Genomic DNA, 18471 nt, shown 5'->3' on the forward strand with positions numbered 1-18471 from the left:
GCTCGGGTCATTTGGCTTTGCCGGGAAACAAGAGGATTGGGCATGTATTGAGACCACAACTTCACGACGCATTCCAATCGAAGATAGTCATCCCTTCTGAAAATTACGATCATGATGCACCCACCATGTAGCCGCTACGCCGATAATACGCAGTATCTAGATTGGATTCATCTAAGCCTTATCCCCTTCAGATTTTTACGAGGGATTTAGAAACTGACATTCTCATCGAGGACCGTTGTCAAAATGGACACAAGGTTTCAAAGTCCATTCAGCACTGAGCAATATTAAGTACTTGCGGAAATCTGAAAAATCCATTCGTGTGCTTCGGTCCATATCGAGACCACAAGGACTTTGATTCTTGACGTCCCTCAGGTCCCAGGTCCGATTATACGCTGCTATACGACTGCAATTGATCAACCAATTGTCAAGTGTCCAAGGTGGAGATCAGTTGTGGGGACAGCGACAAATGGGATGGCGCGGAATGTCAAATTTGATACTCCGTGAACGGTATGTGCGACCACTACATAGCACTCTGAAAGGTTTTTGAATACCCTATGGTAGATATCAGAGACCACGCATGTGCACAACATATCATTGCATGGGTGAAGCTATGTAAGTACTAGTAGTCCCTTCTCTGTAATAGTCCCTATGGGGCCTGGGTTTATCGGCTCGCAAGTGTCCTGACTCCAAGCCTTCAGCCCATCTCCTTTTTTTACTTACTTACTTGGATTGGGTCCGACAAACGCCTTGCTCGCTCCTTCAAGCTCCCTCATTGCCCTTCTTTGAATGATAATGAACCGGCAAAAGGAAAACCGGGTCACCGAGCTCATATATGTTCACAAGCTAGCTACTAGTCAGCACTATCCAGAAGCTTTCTAGCAAGCTTCCCCTTGATGTGAGGGAGCTTCGGGTTGAATGTAGCGGTTGATTCGCCGCCAATTTAATTTGACAATACTCTTGAACGGCTCAAGAGTGCTTTTGACGGAGAACCTTCCAAAGAAAAATGTGCGGTAGCTAGAAATGACAGTATCATAGTTCAGCTGGCAAGGCAGGATGTTCTTGCCTCAGAACTTGATGACAAAAGGCTCAGATAAGTCACCTGCAAAATACTCTCCTTCAAGTTCCGTTCGGAATGGTTAGAATGGCACGTCTGGAAGGTGCCATTCGGTTTGAACTCGTATACCAAGTGCCTAAGAGAATCATGAATACTTGTAACAGGACATCTGAATCATCCAACACCTTACCTGAGTCCAAGTGGATATACTCGTTTCTTTCCTCGCAAGAAATCGAGAGCACTTATCCTGAACCGTCATTTATTGAGAGTCGAGATGCGTCCTCGTTTACGCGGCTCACAACATTGCTTGCACAATGACACATTTGCATGGCTGGCTTTGTCGGAAGACCTGCCGTGGGGACGGGCACCCATGCACAGAGAATTCTGTACTATGGTGGTCACCAATTTGCAGAGCAGCCAAGGGATTCTCAATCCTCTCGCAAAGCTGGCGTGAATAATATTGCAGGCGGTTAATCCCGTCCAGAGTCTTCAGATGGAGGCGCAACCGCAGAGGTGATGGACGGGATCCCTATGCAAATAGGCCGGTAAACAAACATCAGGAATACGTGCATGTGTGGCGGGTATCAATCCGCATGCTTGAGAAACTTGCACATCGACGCCATGAACAAGAGCTATGACGAAAAGAATTCACAAGCCAAAAGGAATATGAGTAGTAGCTCATATCGTACACGTGCCAAGCTAGAGGGACATGCGAATGACTTCAGAAATAATGAACATTGCATCAAAAGCTAACTGATTGGGCTGAATGTTGGCGATGAAGTGGGTGAAAAATGCTATAATAACAAAAGGAAGGAATGACTGATCCATGCGAAATTACTGGCATTTCTGCTTCCTGACATGAGAGCTCCTAAGATTATGCACTCGCAGAAGCACTCTTGCTGGGGTGGGTTGCTTTGTAGTCAGCTGTTTCTTTCTGGAAAGCTTCAACATAGGGCTAAAAGAACATATCGTTAGACATCGAAGAAAATTTGTCAACAGGGTTCACTTACGGCTTTATCAGAGGCGCTCATAGCCCTCCACCGCCCACCGGCCTCACGAGCAACATTGACCGCTGCTCTACCTGTAGCAGTGACTCCAGCTTTTTGGATAGCCCTGCCATCATCTGATTGACGGAAGTATTCTATGAATCTGTGTGAACCGTCGTTTGTCGTCAGTCTTTATATTAACCATAGCATATAAAACTGACCTGAAGAAAGCTCCTTTAGGGCGCTTGGAGTCACCCTCTTGGGGGGGTCGGTGAATCTTGCCTTTGCCATCATGTTTGCGTCGTGCGTTAATTTTCCTGACGGTCTCCTGAGGGGTCGTTTTCCAATAGTTTTCTAGCTTCTCTTCATGTTGCTTCTTCAAGACCTCAACTTCGTTGTAGTAAGGCTGTCAGAAGCGATTTTAGCACGACGTATTGTGGACATGGCAGTCTAAATGACCTGTTTATCCGCAAGAGTTAAGTCCTTCCATGTAGCTGCAGCTTGCTTGGCCAAAGACTGGGTGTCCGAGATGGTCTTGATGTCGCCCTTCTTGTCTTGTACGAGCTTCGAGAAGAAAAGCACATAGGCATTAGGGGGACGAGAAGGAGGCCGCTCAGACTTGGGTACCCTCTTGGGTGCTATAGCGACACATTAACATTCACAGTATCACCACAGCCAACATGTCCACTCACGGAGCGGCCCATCAGCCTTCTTGGATGCTGCCGTTGACTTCGGTTTGGACTTTGCTTTCGTGGTGGCTTTCGCCTTCTTTGGGGCAATTTTTTTCTTTGTAATTTTCTTTGTGGTTTTCTTCGTTGCTGTGGTTGACGCGCTTTTGGATGCAGCAACCGGCAGCTGGATACGACGCGTAGTGAAGAACGTACGACGCGTCGCCACGAATGCGGACGAAGTTAAGACCGACAAAGACGACACATTTGTGCGCAACACGGGAAGGTTGGATGCTATGTGACGAGCAAAAAGCGAGAGCATTCTGAAAACAATTGGTGAAAAGAAGTTGCAGTAAAAGTGGCGGCTAGGAGAAGGGAGAGCGGCATTAGCGCATAAGAACTATTTGGTCTTGTTGTGCAAGAGCTTCATGATCCAACAACGCTTTCAAAATTCCCTTTTTTGGGGTCGATCCATCATGGCTACGAACAACCCTCAGCTCTCTTTCGATTCAAAGTCCCTTCCAATTGCTCAACTTGAGCTCTTAAAATTCAAGGCTAACCAAATTATTGAATCTATCCAGACTCTACAGCGCACAATCGATGTCGGCGGACAGCAAGCCATGCCCGCTTGGCCAGACATCCTCTCCAAATACAATGTCATCCTCTCCCAAACACATAGCTTTTCACAATCCCTATCATCGCCTCAGGCTCAGTCCCAACTCGTCCAGGCGCAAGCCAGACTCAGCTCCAGCGTGTACGAGAAGATCGCTCTGCATCCAAGCGTCGGAATGACGGATGCTCAGCTCGACAATGACCTTATTCCTCTCTTGCGTAATCAGCAGACGACGGACGTGCTGAATATGGAGACCGCTACTGTCCGGCGTCTGGCGGAGTGTATGGCCACCCGTGGCGCCATTGCCACCAACGGCGTTCAGACTAACCTTCCTCCTACCACGGGTAGTCGGGTGACACACGAGGATGTGCTCCAGGAATGCGAGGAGATACGGAGTGCACACGATCACCGTGTCGAGCGCGCTGTCAGGGCTGTTATGATGCTTAGAGACAAGTTTGAGTGGAAACAACGCGTCGAAGTGGAGGTGGAAGAGCCGGAAGAGCTTGAATGGGATCCACGTACGGGGCACGGGGACGCTCAGATGATCAATGAAACAGAAATAGCAGTGAGTCCTGACAATGGGGAGCTCGGAGAGGGACAAAGTAGCGATGAGGAAGATATTGTAGAAGGTGAACTCACGGGAAATGATGGTCCAACCCCGGTTGCTACTCCAGCTGCAGTAGATGTTGAGATGACTTCCGCTGATGCTTCATAATGATGTACTCATCCCGGTAGGTATCAAATCCATGCTTTTGTTTCATGCGTATAGCTAAGACTGGTATACAGTTACAGGACTCTACTATATCATTCTAGTGACAGGGCGCGTCCTTCAACGCCTCAACGCATCTTGGGAGGATCTCTCTCGCCCAATAGATCTTATGATGCGTTCCATGATCCACTTCCCCCTTCTCCTTATCTCTCCCAACTTCTGCCAGTACGACTAGAGCTAAGAACAACGTATACCACGTCCTCTTCGTCCTCTGCCTCGCAAAAACAATCAACGTTCCACCCTCTCCTTCCAGATACCCTTCTTCCAACGACTTGCTTGGCCCAGGCGGCATAAAAAACGCCTCCAACATCGGGTCTCCCCACACCACTCGATCAAACGCCGGCAGCACATACGCAATCTCCACTCTAGCTTCCTCGTTCGGTCCACGAGGCTCCAAAACTTGGACATACACATCATCCGCCGAACCTGTCAACCAAACCAACGTAGGCACTTCTGCGTCTTCAAATAAAAATGACCCGATGGCGCGGGATAGGTATCGGCGTATGTCCTCCACCAACGTCCTTTGTATCTCTCCAGTGGTTTCAAGCTCGCATAGCAACTCATCCAGGAGCAGCATGAATGTATCCTGCCAACTGTAACACACATCCTCGTCTGGCTGTGTTCCTGGGATACCGAACCAATCGTTTTGGCGTGAGTGCAGGGAATGGAGGAAGGTTCCTAACTTAAGGTCCAGAAGAGCATCTTGACGTGGAGTGAGAGCTCCGCTCGATCGCAGCGATGAGAGTGACTGGGCGTTTGATGAGGGCAGTCGGAGGAAGAGATAACGGAATGGATAGCGTGCGAGAGAATCGTCGAAGCCTCTGAGTTCTGGTACAGGCAAATTGGTGTTATCGGAGATTTCTGAGAGGAGATCGCGGATGGTGCTAAGGGGCAGTGGCTGTATCACCGAGACTGGTTTAGAGTCGGGCGTCTTGAGAGCGACAGCAAGAAGGTACGATGCATTGCGGAGCACGATATCGATCGTGTAAAACTTGATAGACGATGTGTAACTGGAGCATTGCATGTAGCGAAAATCCTGTGTGTGATTGATATCTTACCTAAATCGCTGGTTGCAGATCTCGTGAAACTGTTCGATCACAGCATTGTCACCCTCGAATTGAGCGACAATGTCCTGTACCTGCTGTCGACTCGGAGTGACATCCATGGAAATCACAACTTAGAATAGGACCCCGACCGGGGTTCCACAGGCTAGGTTCGATCCAGAAATTTCAAATAGGTCCTATGGTCGTCCGAGTCCGCCCAAATTCACGTTGGCACGACATATTTCCGAAAACTTGAATATCCTTCCAGCATCGGCCGGCACTAGAGTACTACATCGACTAGGCCCCAAATTTACATGTTTTGAAACCTACAGAGACACCACTAGACAGATACTGGTGCCAATGCTAGCTCATCCGAGTCCACGATGTACAGCCTGTAAGCGTTTTTTGGGCGTTGTCGACATCGTACCTTCGAGTCCCTTCAAACATTCACCAGTAATATTTTTGCCATCCATCCATCCATTTCTGCGTGCGTACGGCGGGTTCGAAGTGTTCAAACTAATTTGACTTAAGTTCTCCACTGTCGCAAGCTCACAATTGTAACCCAAAGCGACAGAATTGGCTTTCGACGATCATCCTGGTCACCATCTGGCTACAATTTCCGATCGTGACCGTTGCAACCACCTTCACCCACACACTTTGCTTTGCTAGCAATCGAGGTCCCCAGTTGTATGACACATTCGTGCGCGTGATGATCCAACCACGATACTGATGCAATACGGGATTCCGGTTTGCACTGTGCACAGATGTGCGCAACATTCAAATTGCCCTTCCGAAGTTCATCAATCATTCGCTGGCATGCATCGAGTACTTCCGCCCTCCGCAAGAACTGGAACTTTCTGATAGATGAGCTTGTAGACTTGGCAGGATCTACTAACACTGAAAACAGCTTCTGATCATTGTTGGACGAAATTCGTAACCAACGATGGTCAGGGTCCGTGGTCGGCCTTCCGCAATCAGATCATTTAAGTCCCAAATTTGGGTCCACAACGTTCCTCCCAGTGAGTTTGCTGCCGATGACTATTTCGTCACTACTACTTCATTGATTATTTGATACCCAGACTGAACTACATACACCGAGGTGATGTAGCGGGTGGGTGACAGTGGCTGTAATAATTTTCTGGAGGCCGTGGTTTCGCGCATAGCAATAAAGTTGAGTTAAGTAATGCAGAACGAGTCCAGGTGCCCCAGCAGCATCATCTTATCCTGGGGCGTGTATTAGCATTGACGTTGATGTGTGCGCGGATAGCGTACCACTTTTGACGAAGGTAAAGATGACTCGGCCGTCGACTTCCAATGTGGTCCTGCCTTGCCATCTCCGCACCAGCAACGACAATTGATACGAACGCAAACTGCAGAGTTTCAGCATCCATACCAAGTCGGTGTGTAAAATAGATTTATTGTGCGTCAATTGATTGAGGTCACTGCGGTTTAGAAATCCGTATGGATTATCGGATTGTCAGTGATTTCCAATGTTCTTCAAACACCCGTCTATTCATTTGCCCACAGCAGCAAGTCATCCATCGTCCACTGTCCAGCTGGATGACGGATAATTGATATGACAGATGCCCAGCATGCGAAGCTTCGCCCTGCAGATTCTTTTGACCACCCAAGCCCACAGGAAGATAGAGGAAGATCTATATGCGGATATGATAGTATACGCTGTTATTACACACGCGCCAGATTACAACGAATAGGATAGAGTTGGACTTTATGTTAACTCCGGTGCCACTCCGTGATCCCGTACGTCTGCGGCATTTGAGCATTTATTTAAGTCATGTACGACCACTACTTATATGCTACTTGGGATCCCTTGTAACTGGTTCTGCATAGAGGTCTGGTTCTGCATAGTTGCCCTGTGTACAATGTACCGTGAGGTCAACACGATTATATTTGATGGAAAGCAAGGCTTACCACTGCGATTTCACGCTTGCCAAGCGGTTCTGCATGGAGATCTGGTTCTGCGTAATTGCCCTGCGCACATTGTAACGTGAGGTCAACACGACGAGATTTGACGCGCAAACCAAGGCTTACCACTCCGATTTCGCGCTTGCCAAGCGGTTCTGCATAGAGGTCTGGTTCTGCATAGTTGCCCTGCGCACATTGTAATGCAAGGTCAACACGGTAAGATTTGATGCGCGGAGCAAGGCTTACCAGGGCATTGCTACGCTTATGAAGGTCACCAACTGCGCGAGCAGCCTGCGGACAACGTATGTAACTTTGACGTCAATGTGATAAGATTTGACGCGAATCGAGGCTTACTGGCACTATTCCAGCATCGACAAGGGCTGTCAAGCCGAGGATAATAACGAAAGCAGTAGAAAGGCGGGTAAACATGATGGTGAGTTTGTCTTACTTGTGCAAACCAGAGAAAATTTGTTGCAGCTTGATTGTTGGAGCTGTCTGATGTGCAATTATGCTCAGTTTTTATACCCCACAGACAAAGGAATGTTTCATGGGGATGTGAAGGAATTTCCAAATATATGACAGTACTGGAAGAATTGATGGTACAAAACTTCCAATGGTAATTGTCAAAAGGAGGTTTTGGTCATCAACACATACGTGGCCCAAGTCACGAGGAATGGCAGTCCGGTAGAAAACTGTTCAAGTTACTGCAGGACCACACGTTCGTATACTTTGATATACACAGCAGCAACGATCCGGAAAGAATCCGTTCCAGATTGTAGGACCTTGCCAAGGCCCAATATTAAGTCCAAGACCCTCAGTAACTCGTGATGGTCGATTTGAATTATGTGTACCACATTGTGCCAGTGAGCCATGTATGGTGACCAATGCTGAGCACTGAGCGCCGAAGTAATAATAGACACGGGCTCGTGTTGAGGAGCTGTGCCAGGCAGTGGAGTCAACGTGAATAAGTATAACTTGAAGTGATATGACGATTGTCCAGCATGGAAGGAGCTCGGTCTAGCTCGGTAGGTGTAGCGGTGGTGTATAAGTGTTCCGTCATGATGCATGATTTTAAATAATTAATGAAGATGTAGTGAAAAAAGCCACCGGGAACATTAACATGCTCATTGATCATAAGGAGAGATGATCCATGCTTGATTAAATGTAGCCCACCGGAATAACCCGGGGACCATAGAACATCAAGCTGAGCGGAACGCGTCGTTTTCTTTCTACATTCGCCTCTCAATCCACGACGTCGATGAGGTTGGCATACTTAGCTCGGCTCGCGTATCCTCACTCGCGCCTACATATATACCCGCCCGCCACCCCCTTTTCTATTTACACTACATAGTACTGCAGCTCGCACTTTGGTCTGTCACGATGTCCATCGAACTTGTGTGCTTCGAAGTCCAAAAGGGATAAGTACTACATACAAATAAATAAATAAATGCTATGCGGCAGACAGCCTGATGATCACTGGGCAGAAGAGGAGTTGATATGAAGTGAAACACACCCTGCCCATCCGATTCGTGGTAATCCACATGCACTAGTAAAAGTATACTTAATGTGAGGATTCGGTGCGGTCATGCCCTCTCGTGCGACCTGACATGCGATGCATCGAAATTTGCACCAGTACGTGACATGGTGCCACAACTTGGAGCCTGCCCGGGCTCCGAAATTCGTCGAGTAAGAATGTCTTCACGGCGTGAGACACTAGCTATCAATGCGTTCATGGCGCTTGGGACAGCGGATCATACAGAAGAAGCGCGAGTCTGAAATTCCGTGCAGATGGAGTGCCTAAGTACCGAACTCCAGCCCGCCGTGAATGCAGGAAAGTCACCCAGCGTGTAATTTTTAACAAGCAGCTATACACAAGCATGATGCTGAAGGAAGTTGCAATTGCATTCGACGTACATTCGGGCATCTTCTGGTATAATAGCCTATGGAACTCAATTCGTAGTAAAACCATACGTTTCTGTGGATACGTCCGGCGTATAGTGATCTATGTCAAAACCGCATCAGGAACAAATTGGATCAGGAATGCAATCAAGGAGGGGAAAGCAGGTCGATGGTATCCTCCAAGCGGACCATCTTGGATTTAGGGACAATTACGCGATGCTCGTCTACCCAATCCAATATCTTCTCGAAGTTTCTGCATTGATGGGGAACATCGAAATTAGGAGAGGGAAGTTCGTCACCCTCAACCCAGTCATAAGTGACCATTGACACGTCACCACGACACATAATGTTCTGCCTGAGCATTTCGATGCAGTGGTCTGAGGAATAACATAAGGAGGACTTGCGATGGGAAGGAAGCCATATAACTACCGAGATGAGTACGCCATATCTCGGGGGAGCCGTTGAGGGCATAATCAGAGGATCTGTAATAGTCGCCGTAGCTCGCTCTGCGAAGTATGTTCTACATGGGAGTGAGCAAAGATTCAGCCCTCCCTGTATTACAACTGACTGTACAATGGAGCATGTGAATGGCTGAAATCGTCGCCATATAACCTCCGCCATATTCGTCTGGATATCTAGCCATGGAGGGAGAAGGTTTCTCCCCTGATCTGAGCAGTTCATCAGGCATCAAACGAACTGAGCGCGCTGGATAATATTGCCTATTAATAATTGCATATGTAATAAGCGAAGCATGACACAACCATCGTCAGATATAGCATCCCAAGCGGCATCGAGTTCTGGGTTCGGGGTGCCACGATATATGGAAGTAGCATCAAAACTTCCGTTGAGTCTGATGATGCCGATAGATTCGATAGCCTCATTTGCTGGAGCTGTGACGAGAAAGTGAGTTCCAGGACGTCGACAATATCTGTCCTCCTACAGTATAGTACTACGTCATCGATCGAAGGCGCCTGCACCCATAGCATGAAGAACAGCATCGTTATGGACATCAGCACACTATGACTTAGCCATGGCCATAGGTGAAGGAAGCGGGATGTTGGTGGAAGTCTGGTTTCTGTACTATCAAGGAGTTTTGCACCGTCATCGTCATCGTTTGCTCCTTCGACAGGAGAATAGCGAGAGTAAGATTCCTTGTCCATAGTTCCGGCAGAAAATTTGGATCTGAAGTTCGTGTGGGTCGAATGTGAACCAGACAGTCAGGATGTAGCACTTGCAAAAAATAGTACTGAGATTGGGCAAGCTGGAGTTGGCACGGGAGGACCCAGAAGCAGCTTGTCTGATTGTGACAGCAAGAGAGGAACGTTCCTACCACTTCTAAGGAATCTCCACGTTCCACAAGGATAAGGATGTGAATATGTCGGCGGAACCAACTTAGATTGTAGATTTTCAGGCGATGGCTAGCGTCCACAAGTGGCTCATTTTGTATGTTTATTTTTGAGCAGCGTCAGATCTAATAGGATTTCATGTCCTTCATCAGGGAATTTGGATTAGGTGTGAGTCATCGAAGGTCATCAAATTGGAAACGCTTACAATTCAAGCTTCAAGACGTGGCATAACCTCAACAAGTGTTGCATATACTACTAGCAGCAGTTGCCTAGTCGTGTACCTGCGAGGGTCAGCATACGGGACATGTTAGTTTCCTGTAGGCGTTGATTCAAATTTCCCAATTTTGGGCTACGCGACCGTGATGCCAGTGGTTGAACGTTGACCGGATGGTGAAAGTGGGCATTACTTCTGGTGGGGGCAAGTCTGTCAGTCACAGACTCTGGAGAATTTCATTATACCAGATGAACCACTTGAATTAGACGTTCCCGCCCCACCCCACCCCACTATCCTTAACGCTCTCAGCTTCAGCCATCACATTCACGACCACGACCACAGAAGTACATCGAGATTGCAATATCCCCTCCGGAGTGCAGCGATGCGAACTGCGAAGCTTGACACCACGAAAATTAGGAGGGTGCGCTCACTTGTTGGCTATCGCGAAGGTGGCATGGTGTGACATGTGAAAGGTTCGAGCGAGGGCGAGGCTTGGATGTATGGTGCGCGTATGATTGCGTACCATCAGCAAACTGTTGATTTCGCGACAATTCTCACACTTTTGACAAATCCGCACAACTCCGCACAAGGCATGATGATGTCACAGATCTCACAGACATCACGGCCCCTCTCGTGCGACCTGACATGCGATGCATCGAAATTTGCACCAGTACGTGACATGGTGCCACAACTTGGAGCCTGCCCGGGTCTCCGAAATTCGTCGAGTAAGAATGTCTTCACGGCGTGGGACACTAGCTATCAATGCGTTCATGCCGCTTGGGACAGCGGATCATACAGAAGAAGCGCGAATCTGAAATTCCGTGTAGATGGAGTGCCTCAGTGCCGCACTCCAGCCCGCCGTGAATGCAGGAAAAGTCACCCAGCGTGTAATGTTTAACAAGCAGCCATACACAAGCATGATGCTGAAGGAAGTTGCAATTGCATTCGACTTACATTCGGGCATCTTCTGGTATAATAGTCTATGGAACTCAATTCGTAGTAAAACCATACGTTTCTGTGGATACGTCCGGCGTATTATGATCTATGTCAAAGCCGTCATCAGGAACAAATTGGATCAAGAATGCAATCAAGGAGGGGAAAGCAGGTCGATGGTATCCTCCGAGCGGACCATTTTGGATTGAGGGAGAATTACGCGATTCTCTTCTACCCAATCCAATATCTTCTCGAAGTTTCTGCATTGATGGGGAACGTCGAAATTAGGAGTGGGAAGTTCGTCATCCTCCACCCAGTCATAAGTGACCATTGACACGTCACCACGACACATAATGTTCTGCCTGAGCATTTCGATGCAGTGGTCTGAGGAATAACATGAGGACTTGCGATGGGAAGGAAGCCATATAACTACCAAGATTAGTACGCCATATCTCGGGGGAGCCGTGGAGGGAATAATCAGAGGATCTGTAATAGTCGCCCCGGCTCGCTCTGCGAAGTATGTTCTACATGGGAGTGAGCAAAGATTCAGCCCTCCTTGTATTATAACTGACTGTACAATGGAGCATGTGAATGGCTGTAATCGTCGCCATATAACCTCCGCCATATTCGTCTGGATATCTAACCATGGAGGGAGAAGGTTTTTCCCCTGATCTGAGCAGTTCATCAGGCATTATACGAACTGCCCCCGCTGGAAAATATCGTCAGTAATTGCCTATGATGGGAGCGAAGAACAGGATGCAACCATCGATAGATATCGCTTCCCAAGCGGCTTCGAGTTCTGGGTTCGGGGTGCCACGATATATGGAAGTAGCACCAAAACTTCCGTTGAGTCTGATGATGCCGATAGATTCGATAGCCTCATTTGCTGGAGCTGTGACGAGAAAGTGAGTTCCAGGACGTCGACAATATATGCCCTCCTACAATACGGTACTAAGTCATCGATCGACGGCGCCTGCACCCATAGCATGAAGAACAGCATCGTTGTGGACATCAGCACACTATAACTTAGCCATGGCCATAGGTGAAGGAAGCGGGATGTTGATGGAAGTCTGGTTTCTGTACTATCAAGGAGTTTTGCACCGTCATCGTCGTCGTTTGCTCCATCGACAGGAGAATAGCGAGAGTAATATTCCTTGTCCATAGTTCCGGCAGAAAATTTGGATCTGAAGTTCGTGTGGGTCGAATGTGAACCAGACAGTCAGAATATAGCACTTCGCAAAAAATAGTACTGAAATTGGGCAGGCTTGGGTTGGCACGGGAGAACCTAGAAGCAGCTTGTCTGATTGTGACAGCAAGAGAGAAACGTTCCCATCACTTATAACGAATCACCACGTTTCACAAGGACAAGGATGTGAATATGCCGGCGGAACCAACTTAGATAGTAGATCTTTGGGTGCTGGCTAACGTCCACAAGTAGCTCATTCTTCATTTTCATTTTTGAGCAGTGTGAGATCTAATGGGATTTCATGTCCTTCGTGAGGGTTCGTGAGGGAATTTGGATTAGGTGGAGTGATCAAATGTCATCAAATTGGTAGCACTTACAATTCAAGACGTGGCAGAGCCTCAACAAGTGTTGCATATACTACAACAGTTGCCTAGTCGTGTAGCTGCGAGGGTCAGTATACGGGACATTTTAGTTTCCTGTAGGCGTTGATTCCAATTTCTCAACTTTGGGCTACGCGTCCGTGATGCCAGTGGTTGAACGTTGACCGGGATGGTGAAAGTGGGTAGAGTACTTCTGGGGGCAAGTCTGTCAGTCACAGACTCTGGGGAAATTGGCCCAATTTTGTCGGAGTTTCAATACCAGATGAATTCAACCTACCACTTGAATTGAACGTTCATGCCATCCCGCCCCACCCGTATCAGTACTAGTGCCTATCCTTAACGCTCTCAGCTTCAGCTATCACGACCACGACCACAAAAGTACATCGAGATTGCAATATCCCCTCCCATAGTATGTACGATCCATCATACTCTCTAGAGCTCTGCTCCCACCTGTACAGTGATGCATTCTCTCCTTCTGGTCATGGATCCAGATTCTTTTATGCGCCCTACACTCGCCGTGATGCATCAGGGCCTTCGCCTGCCTCTTTCGTGCTCTCGCACCCGTCGTCACTGATTACTGATACATCAGTACCTTTGCTGCTGTGATGCACACTCCAGAATCAATAACTGCTGTCCCATCGCCATTGTTCCCGCCCTACCCTCCATAATGTTACTACCCAGTTTCATTGTAATATACTCCAATACATTCAATGAAATCAACATAGTCCATCTCATCCGAGCCGCATCCACTCTCTGACGCTACGCAGACCTAACGAATTTCTCACCGAATAGCCGATCGGCTGACACGAAACCAGACTGGGACCCAGACATGTCCTGACCAGGGTCTGTGACGAACTTGCCCCCAGAATGTCCATTTCTCCTCCAACGTTGAATAGTACTTGTATGCAAAACCTCCGCCAGTTGCGGTGTACCATGTGGCCCATTGTCATCGAACACTATTACGTGGGTATGCTGCAGTACTGGCTATCCATTTTTGAATCAATGAACTCTAACCACTTCTAAAATTCTAGGACAGCGCTCGAGTAGTCACTCGTTTTCCTACTCGGCTAGGTATGGCCTTTGTAACTCCGCGGACCTTGATAGCGCCTGTCAAAGTTGGGGGATCAAGCACCTTAGAAAGGCTCGATAGTACTTCTAGAGCGTTTTTTCACCAACTTGACTTGGACTTGACTTTTTGGACTGGAGTTCGTGCCACGAGGTGTGAGGGCAGCCGCATGACTTCTCAATTGGTGGGTAGCGCCAGGCCTTTCAGATCGGAATAACTTGAACAGGGTTCAGCTAATCGTGATTACTCGGCACACCAGTACTGATACAGCGATATCCAGTTCTGTCATCAGGAGGTCCAGCGTCTTAAGAATCGCCATAATTCCGCATGAAGGGCTCCCACAGCGAAGTTGCAAGTGCTTGTGCTATTCCCGGACCCTCGCATTTAGTGGCAAACGGCGTTGCTTCCCCTAAGCACCATGCTCAAAGATTCCTCACAGTACTCTCTCGTTCACGATGCCTTTGACGACGACGACGACGGAAAACCATTTGGTGACCCAGAAGGGTTCGGTGCGTCTGCTGCAGAACCTCGTCCAAAGTCGTGCATCCTCCACCTGTGGCCTTGGTTGAGCGATGGCGTACTTATTTGCACATCGATGTTCTTTTTCATACTATGGATGCGCACGCCTTCGGCTCCCTTGCACGACGACATTCCTGTATACTGTGGGTGAACAGACCTCGTACGTTGAACGGTCAACAAATAGTCTAAATCATCCATCACAGCTCCAGCAAGTGGTGCTGTGGAGTCCATTCTTGTGAGGTTTAACGGCACCCTCAACTTTCCTTCCATCTATCGTGGCCCTCCTTCCCCAGAAATTGATGCCGCTTGGGCCAGAATAGCTCACAATGGTACGCTGTTTCGTTCCTCCTCCTCATACTACATACTTAGCACTAACTGCTGAAACCCCAGTGCTACCGACTCGAATGACGCTTGAGGAGATGACCAAAGCCGGTGAAGTCGACTTACTTTCCAAAGTCAAGTATCCGAAAAGCACTGGTGGAGGTTTCATGGTATCTATGGAATCCCCTCATCAACTACATTGTTTGGTAAGTTATATTACACCGACAGTCTGATCGTTCTAGGCTCAGACTTATGTAGAACTTGCTTCGCAAATCCTCTTGGTTGGAGTATTATGGGCCCACAGATCCTTCGTTCCAGGACGCCCCCGAAGTAGTCCGTATGCATCTTGGTAAATATTCTTTCCGACTTGAGGCATCTCGCGCTTATGAGATCCCGCTGTCACGCTCCAGACCACTGCATCGAAATGATCAGGCAGACTATCATGTGCAATGCCGACGTGACGATGATTACTTGGGACTGGGTCCAGGGACACAAGATCCCCTATCCTAACTTCAACACCCGTCACCAATGCAGGGACTATGAGAAAATCTTGGATTGGGCTAGCATGCATGCTGTTCATATCGATAAATCGGAGGTTGGTCGCTTCGAAGATACGGTCGATCTTCCGTATTACCCAATCATCTGATTCGGATGTGGAATATCGTATTGCGTGCTAAATAGACGCCCTTCCGCATATCTTGTGAGGATTGGGAGCTTTGCAGAATTATCGTATTGTTGTTGCATCAATCATATGGCGCTTAAAGTCAAAAATTGATGGCCCAAGGCAATGGGGTTTGTGTCAAGTCCTCTCAAACCACTCGTCCCTCAGTGATGTGCCTCAGAGGCCCTCGGGTCACGGTACACATCTGCCAGTAGCATGTAACCTTGGTCATCATGGTTCGTACCATCCACCGTAGGTTGATGTTTACGCAACTGAAATATGCACTTGATAGCTGCGAGCGGCCGCCATCATATCTATGAAAGCAACATAATCGCAGTGATGTGCTATTCCGGGGTCCATCGTCGTTGATACGCGCAGACAAATACATCCACTCTAAGCCGCGCACAAATGACGAGTGTTGCAAACGATTTGCAAACGCTGGTGATGTTTGAAATTATGTGGCAAAGCCATGATGAGTTGCGTAGCTGCCTACTAGATCATGGAATGCGCATGATGATCATCGTAGGTCCGTCTCGAAATAGCCGCCACGTCAGTAATTAAGTTATCTGAGAAGGTTGTAGGAACTCAAAGGTGGCAGTTTTCATTTCCGAATCGAAAGGACGATCTGGCAGCCAGCAGTGGCTGATCAAGTGACTCAGCTTGTTCATTCTTGAACTGAACTTCTGGACGTGTCAATGCTGCATTTAGTGACCTTGAATCTCATTCGCTGGCAGAACCAAATTCCGATGTACCGAATCCAAATGGTTGTGAAGCCGCGAGCACCACGGATATCCTACCAAGGCCTATGATTCATCTATATAACACACGCTACGTATATGATGCTCAATGTCAGCACTTTCCAGCTGGCACTCCACACAAAGGCTCTCACTACTTAGACTCGGACCCAGAGCAAGTACTACCTTCAAGTGCTTGTGTGTCCCCCCCAACTGCCCCTGCTTCCTCACATTCAGTGACAGATGGTGTTGTTTTACCCAAAGGTCATGATCAAAGAATTCTCACAGTACTCTCCCGTTGATGCTGTTGACGACGACTCGGAGACACTACTTGGCGATGCAGAAAGGTTAGATGTAGAACCTCGTGCTAAGTCGCGTATCCTCCACCTGTGGTTGGGCCATGGCGCACTAATTTGCGCATCAATGCTCTTTTTCACGCTATGGATGCGTACGCCTTCGACTCACCTGCGCGACGACATTCCTGTATACTGTGAGTGAATGGACAGCATCAAACGGTATAGTCATTGATTCAGCATAGCCCCGGCACATGATGCTGTCGAGTCCATGTTTGTAAGGTTTAACGGAACCCTCGACTTTCCTTCCATCTATCGTGGCCCCCCTTCCCCAGAACTCGATCTCGCTTGGAGTAAATTAACTCGTAGTAATGGTGCGTCGTTGATCTCGTTATATTAGTTTGTAATTGTTCACCTCCGCAAAATACAGAGGGACCAAACCGAATGACCCGTGAGGAGATGATCAAAGCAGGCGAAACCGATTTGCGTTCGAAAGTCGGGTTTCCGGACAAAATTGGTGGAGGTTACATGGCCACTTTGGAATACAGCCATCAATTGCATTGTGTGGCAAGCCATACTACACCGACAATCTGATCGTTCTTGACTCACACTTGGGTAGAACTTGCTTCGCAAAGCCTCTTGGGTGGAGTATTATGGGCCCATAGATATTTCATTCCAGAACAGCCCCAAAATGCTCCGTCTGCATCTTGGTGAATGTTATTTTTGGCTTGAGGCGCTATTGCTTATGTTATACCGTTACGCTCCAGATCACTGCCTCGAAATGATCAGGCAAAATATTATGTGCAATGCCGACGTAACGATGATCACATGGGACTGGGTGAAGGGACACAGCGTCCCCTACCCTAACTTCAACACCCGTCGTCAATGCAGGAACATCGAGAAAATCATGAATTGGAATATCGAGCACGCTATTCATATTAATGAATCGGAGGTCACTCGCTTTGAAGATACGGTTGACCTCCCAAAACACCCTCTCATGTTGACATGATCTATGATTTACAAGGAATCATACTACTTGCCTGCTTGCTCACTCCACTTGTTCAGGGACACCTTGGGGAGGAGAGTGGTCATTGGGGCCTTGAGAAGAATTATTGTATTAAAACAAACGTGATGTATATCGATGTGACCCAGAATGTCAGAAAGCCTTGCACATTTAGACCAGAAGAAAAGAATGCACTAATCAGTCATTATTGGGCGCTATCGACTGAAAGCGGGTACTTGGGAATTGCATTCGGTTGTGCGTTGCTTGCTGAATAAGTAAGTTCCGAGTCTACTATGTCAAACCCCCCCCCCCCGGTGTCCTCAAGTAATTCCGTTCCCGCTGATCTCATTTATATTTAGCCTCGTACCACACAGGCGAGTGAATCATTCTGCAGGTGGACTGAAGAACTCGCCTTTCAGATGCTCACTGAGATCACCGAAGACGAGGGATATCAAACAACTTGACAAGGCTTGTTTCCAGTTCCCAGTGGCTTGAATCCAAGAAATCAAGGTGTTCCGAGCCATGGCATAGTAGATAGTAGTTGGTACCATTTTTCATTTCATTGCATACTTATTTACACATTGATTGAGCGCGAGGAGCTTGGGTCGGCTATTGATTACGTCGACTAGGACAACACAGTAGTACTACATAATCCTGCAACATTGAGCTGAGTTAATCATATCATGACCTCAGCAGAGAATAAGACACAAGGGATAGACGGAGGCACGGTGTGGGATAGTTCGATCCAGGACCAAGATTCAACGGTTGCTCTCCTACAGCAGGAGTGATAGTACCCATGATAGTAAGGGTCAAGTTTCCGATATATTAACAGCTGACTATTATTCAAGGTGGGTGAA

The 18471-nt window shown here is 47.9% G+C and overlaps 8 protein-coding genes across 8 annotated transcripts; 3 read left to right on the plus strand and 5 right to left on the minus strand.

The window, feature by feature from the left end:
• Nucleotides 1–1454: 1454 nt before the first annotated feature.
• DEU56DRAFT_819642 (uncharacterized protein) lies at nucleotides 1455–3138 on the minus strand. Its single transcript, XM_041354030.1, has 5 exons — nucleotides 2733–3138; nucleotides 2500–2678; nucleotides 2262–2446; nucleotides 2065–2203; nucleotides 1455–2009 (listed from the first exon to the last, which is right to left on the minus strand). Exons 1-5 carry the CDS (start codon nucleotides 3028–3030, stop codon nucleotides 1929–1931), a joined length of 882 nt encoding a protein of 293 aa, XP_041205451.1. The 5' UTR covers nucleotides 3031–3138; the 3' UTR covers nucleotides 1455–1928.
• Nucleotides 3139–3177: 39 nt separating this feature from the next.
• On the plus strand, nucleotides 3178–4070 carry DEU56DRAFT_819643 (uncharacterized protein). The gene has a single exon (XM_041354031.1). The coding sequence runs from the start codon at nucleotides 3185–3187 to the stop codon at nucleotides 4034–4036; it is 852 nt and encodes a 283-aa protein (XP_041205452.1). The 5' UTR covers nucleotides 3178–3184; the 3' UTR covers nucleotides 4037–4070.
• DEU56DRAFT_819646 (uncharacterized protein) lies at nucleotides 4054–5298 on the minus strand. The gene is made up of 2 exons (XM_041354032.1): nucleotides 5149–5298; nucleotides 4054–5100 (listed from the first exon to the last, which is right to left on the minus strand). The coding sequence occupies exons 1-2, from the start codon at nucleotides 5253–5255 to the stop codon at nucleotides 4131–4133; spliced, it is 1077 nt and encodes a 358-aa protein (XP_041205453.1). The 5' UTR covers nucleotides 5256–5298; the 3' UTR covers nucleotides 4054–4130.
• Nucleotides 5299–6740: 1442 nt separating this feature from the next.
• On the minus strand, nucleotides 6741–7699 carry DEU56DRAFT_523998 (uncharacterized protein). Its single transcript, XM_041346625.1, has 5 exons — nucleotides 7414–7699; nucleotides 7306–7350; nucleotides 7186–7245; nucleotides 7066–7125; nucleotides 6741–7007 (listed from the first exon to the last, which is right to left on the minus strand). The coding sequence occupies exons 1-5, from the start codon at nucleotides 7486–7488 to the stop codon at nucleotides 6951–6953; spliced, it is 297 nt and encodes a 98-aa protein (XP_041205454.1). The 5' UTR covers nucleotides 7489–7699; the 3' UTR covers nucleotides 6741–6950.
• A 1406-nt stretch (nucleotides 7700–9105) lies between these two features.
• On the minus strand, nucleotides 9106–9813 carry DEU56DRAFT_742122 (uncharacterized protein; the record flags this gene model as incomplete). The annotated part of the gene is made up of 4 exons (XM_041348912.1): nucleotides 9106–9335; nucleotides 9388–9478; nucleotides 9527–9663; nucleotides 9720–9813. Coding segments are annotated over 4 exons (552 nt in total), but the record flags the coding sequence as incomplete, so codon positions are not given.
• Nucleotides 9814–11469: 1656 nt separating this feature from the next.
• DEU56DRAFT_524091 (uncharacterized protein) lies at nucleotides 11470–13029 on the minus strand. Its single transcript, XM_041346627.1, has 6 exons — nucleotides 13015–13029; nucleotides 12394–12943; nucleotides 12215–12343; nucleotides 12024–12160; nucleotides 11885–11975; nucleotides 11470–11835 (listed from the first exon to the last, which is right to left on the minus strand). The coding sequence occupies exons 2-6, from the start codon at nucleotides 12611–12613 to the stop codon at nucleotides 11606–11608; spliced, it is 807 nt and encodes a 268-aa protein (XP_041205456.1). The 5' UTR covers nucleotides 12614–12943; nucleotides 13015–13029; the 3' UTR covers nucleotides 11470–11605.
• Nucleotides 13030–14501: 1472 nt separating this feature from the next.
• DEU56DRAFT_915576 (uncharacterized protein) lies at nucleotides 14502–15569 on the plus strand (the record flags this gene model as incomplete). Its single annotated transcript, XM_041357758.1, has 5 exons — nucleotides 14502–14745; nucleotides 14806–14931; nucleotides 14993–15129; nucleotides 15182–15272; nucleotides 15334–15569. The coding sequence occupies 5 exons, from the start codon at nucleotides 14502–14504 to the stop codon at nucleotides 15567–15569; spliced, it is 834 nt and encodes a 277-aa protein (XP_041205457.1).
• A 997-nt stretch (nucleotides 15570–16566) lies between these two features.
• Nucleotides 16567–17771, plus strand: DEU56DRAFT_819673 (uncharacterized protein). Its single transcript, XM_041354033.1, has 5 exons — nucleotides 16567–16808; nucleotides 16857–16985; nucleotides 17042–17178; nucleotides 17231–17321; nucleotides 17379–17771. The coding sequence occupies exons 1-5, from the start codon at nucleotides 16586–16588 to the stop codon at nucleotides 17618–17620; spliced, it is 822 nt and encodes a 273-aa protein (XP_041205458.1). The 5' UTR covers nucleotides 16567–16585; the 3' UTR covers nucleotides 17621–17771.
• Nucleotides 17772–18471: the final 700 nt, after the last annotated feature.

The sequence above is a fragment of the Suillus clintonianus genome, assembly GCF_016758775.1.
Source record: "Suillus clintonianus strain FC179 chromosome Unknown DEU56scaffold_70, whole genome shotgun sequence".
NCBI classification, from domain to species: domain Eukaryota; kingdom Fungi; phylum Basidiomycota; class Agaricomycetes; order Boletales; family Suillaceae; genus Suillus; species Suillus clintonianus.

What these genes read in the sequence shown, in the direction of transcription:
- DEU56DRAFT_524091 (XM_041346627.1), bottom strand. Translation starts at nt 12,613, where the DNA reads ATGGACAAGGAATATTACTCTCGCTATTCTCCTGTCGATGGAGCAAAC. An exon ending in TTCACATGCTCCATTGTACA is followed by an intron (nt 11,976 to 12,023) that starts GTCAGTTATAAT and finishes ACTCCCATGTAG; the next exon opens with AACATACTTCGCAGAGCGAG. An exon ending in GATATGGCGTACTAATCTTG is followed by an intron (nt 11,836 to 11,884) that starts GTAGTTATATGG and finishes GTTATTCCTCAG; the next exon opens with ACCACTGCATCGAAATGCTC.
- DEU56DRAFT_819643 (XM_041354031.1), top strand. Translation starts at nt 3,185, where the DNA reads ATGGCTACGAACAACCCTCAGCTCTCTTTCGATTCAAAGTCCCTTCCA.
- DEU56DRAFT_819673 (XM_041354033.1), top strand. Translation starts at nt 16,586, where the DNA reads ATGATCAAAGAATTCTCACAGTACTCTCCCGTTGATGCTGTTGACGAC. An exon ending in CGACGACATTCCTGTATACT is followed by an intron (nt 16,809 to 16,856) that starts GTGAGTGAATGG and finishes GATTCAGCATAG; the next exon opens with CCCCGGCACATGATGCTGTC. An exon ending in GCCATCAATTGCATTGTGTG is followed by an intron (nt 17,179 to 17,230) that starts GCAAGCCATACT and finishes ACACTTGGGTAG; the next exon opens with AACTTGCTTCGCAAAGCCTC.
- DEU56DRAFT_819642 (XM_041354030.1), bottom strand. Translation starts at nt 3,030, where the DNA reads ATGCTCTCGCTTTTTGCTCGTCACATAGCATCCAACCTTCCCGTGTTG. An exon ending in CCTAAAGGAGCTTTCTTCAG is followed by an intron (nt 2,204 to 2,261) that starts GTCAGTTTTATA and finishes CGGTTCACACAG; the next exon opens with ATTCATAGAATACTTCCGTC. An exon ending in TGAGCGCCTCTGATAAAGCC is followed by an intron (nt 2,010 to 2,064) that starts GTAAGTGAACCC and finishes ATGTTCTTTTAG; the next exon opens with CCCTATGTTGAAGCTTTCCA.
- DEU56DRAFT_819646 (XM_041354032.1), bottom strand. Translation starts at nt 5,255, where the DNA reads ATGGATGTCACTCCGAGTCGACAGCAGGTACAGGACATTGTCGCTCAA. An exon ending in ATCTGCAACCAGCGATTTAG is followed by an intron (nt 5,101 to 5,148) that starts GTAAGATATCAA and finishes GCAATGCTCCAG; the next exon opens with TTACACATCGTCTATCAAGT.
- DEU56DRAFT_523998 (XM_041346625.1), bottom strand. Translation starts at nt 7,488, where the DNA reads ATGTTTACCCGCCTTTCTACTGCTTTCGTTATTATCCTCGGCTTGACA. An exon ending in ATAAGCGTAGCAATGCCCTG is followed by an intron (nt 7,246 to 7,305) that starts GTAAGCCTTGCT and finishes CAATGTGCGCAG; the next exon opens with GGCAACTATGCAGAACCAGA. An exon ending in GCAAGCGCGAAATCGGAGTG is followed by an intron (nt 7,126 to 7,185) that starts GTAAGCCTTGGT and finishes CAATGTGCGCAG; the next exon opens with GGCAATTACGCAGAACCAGA.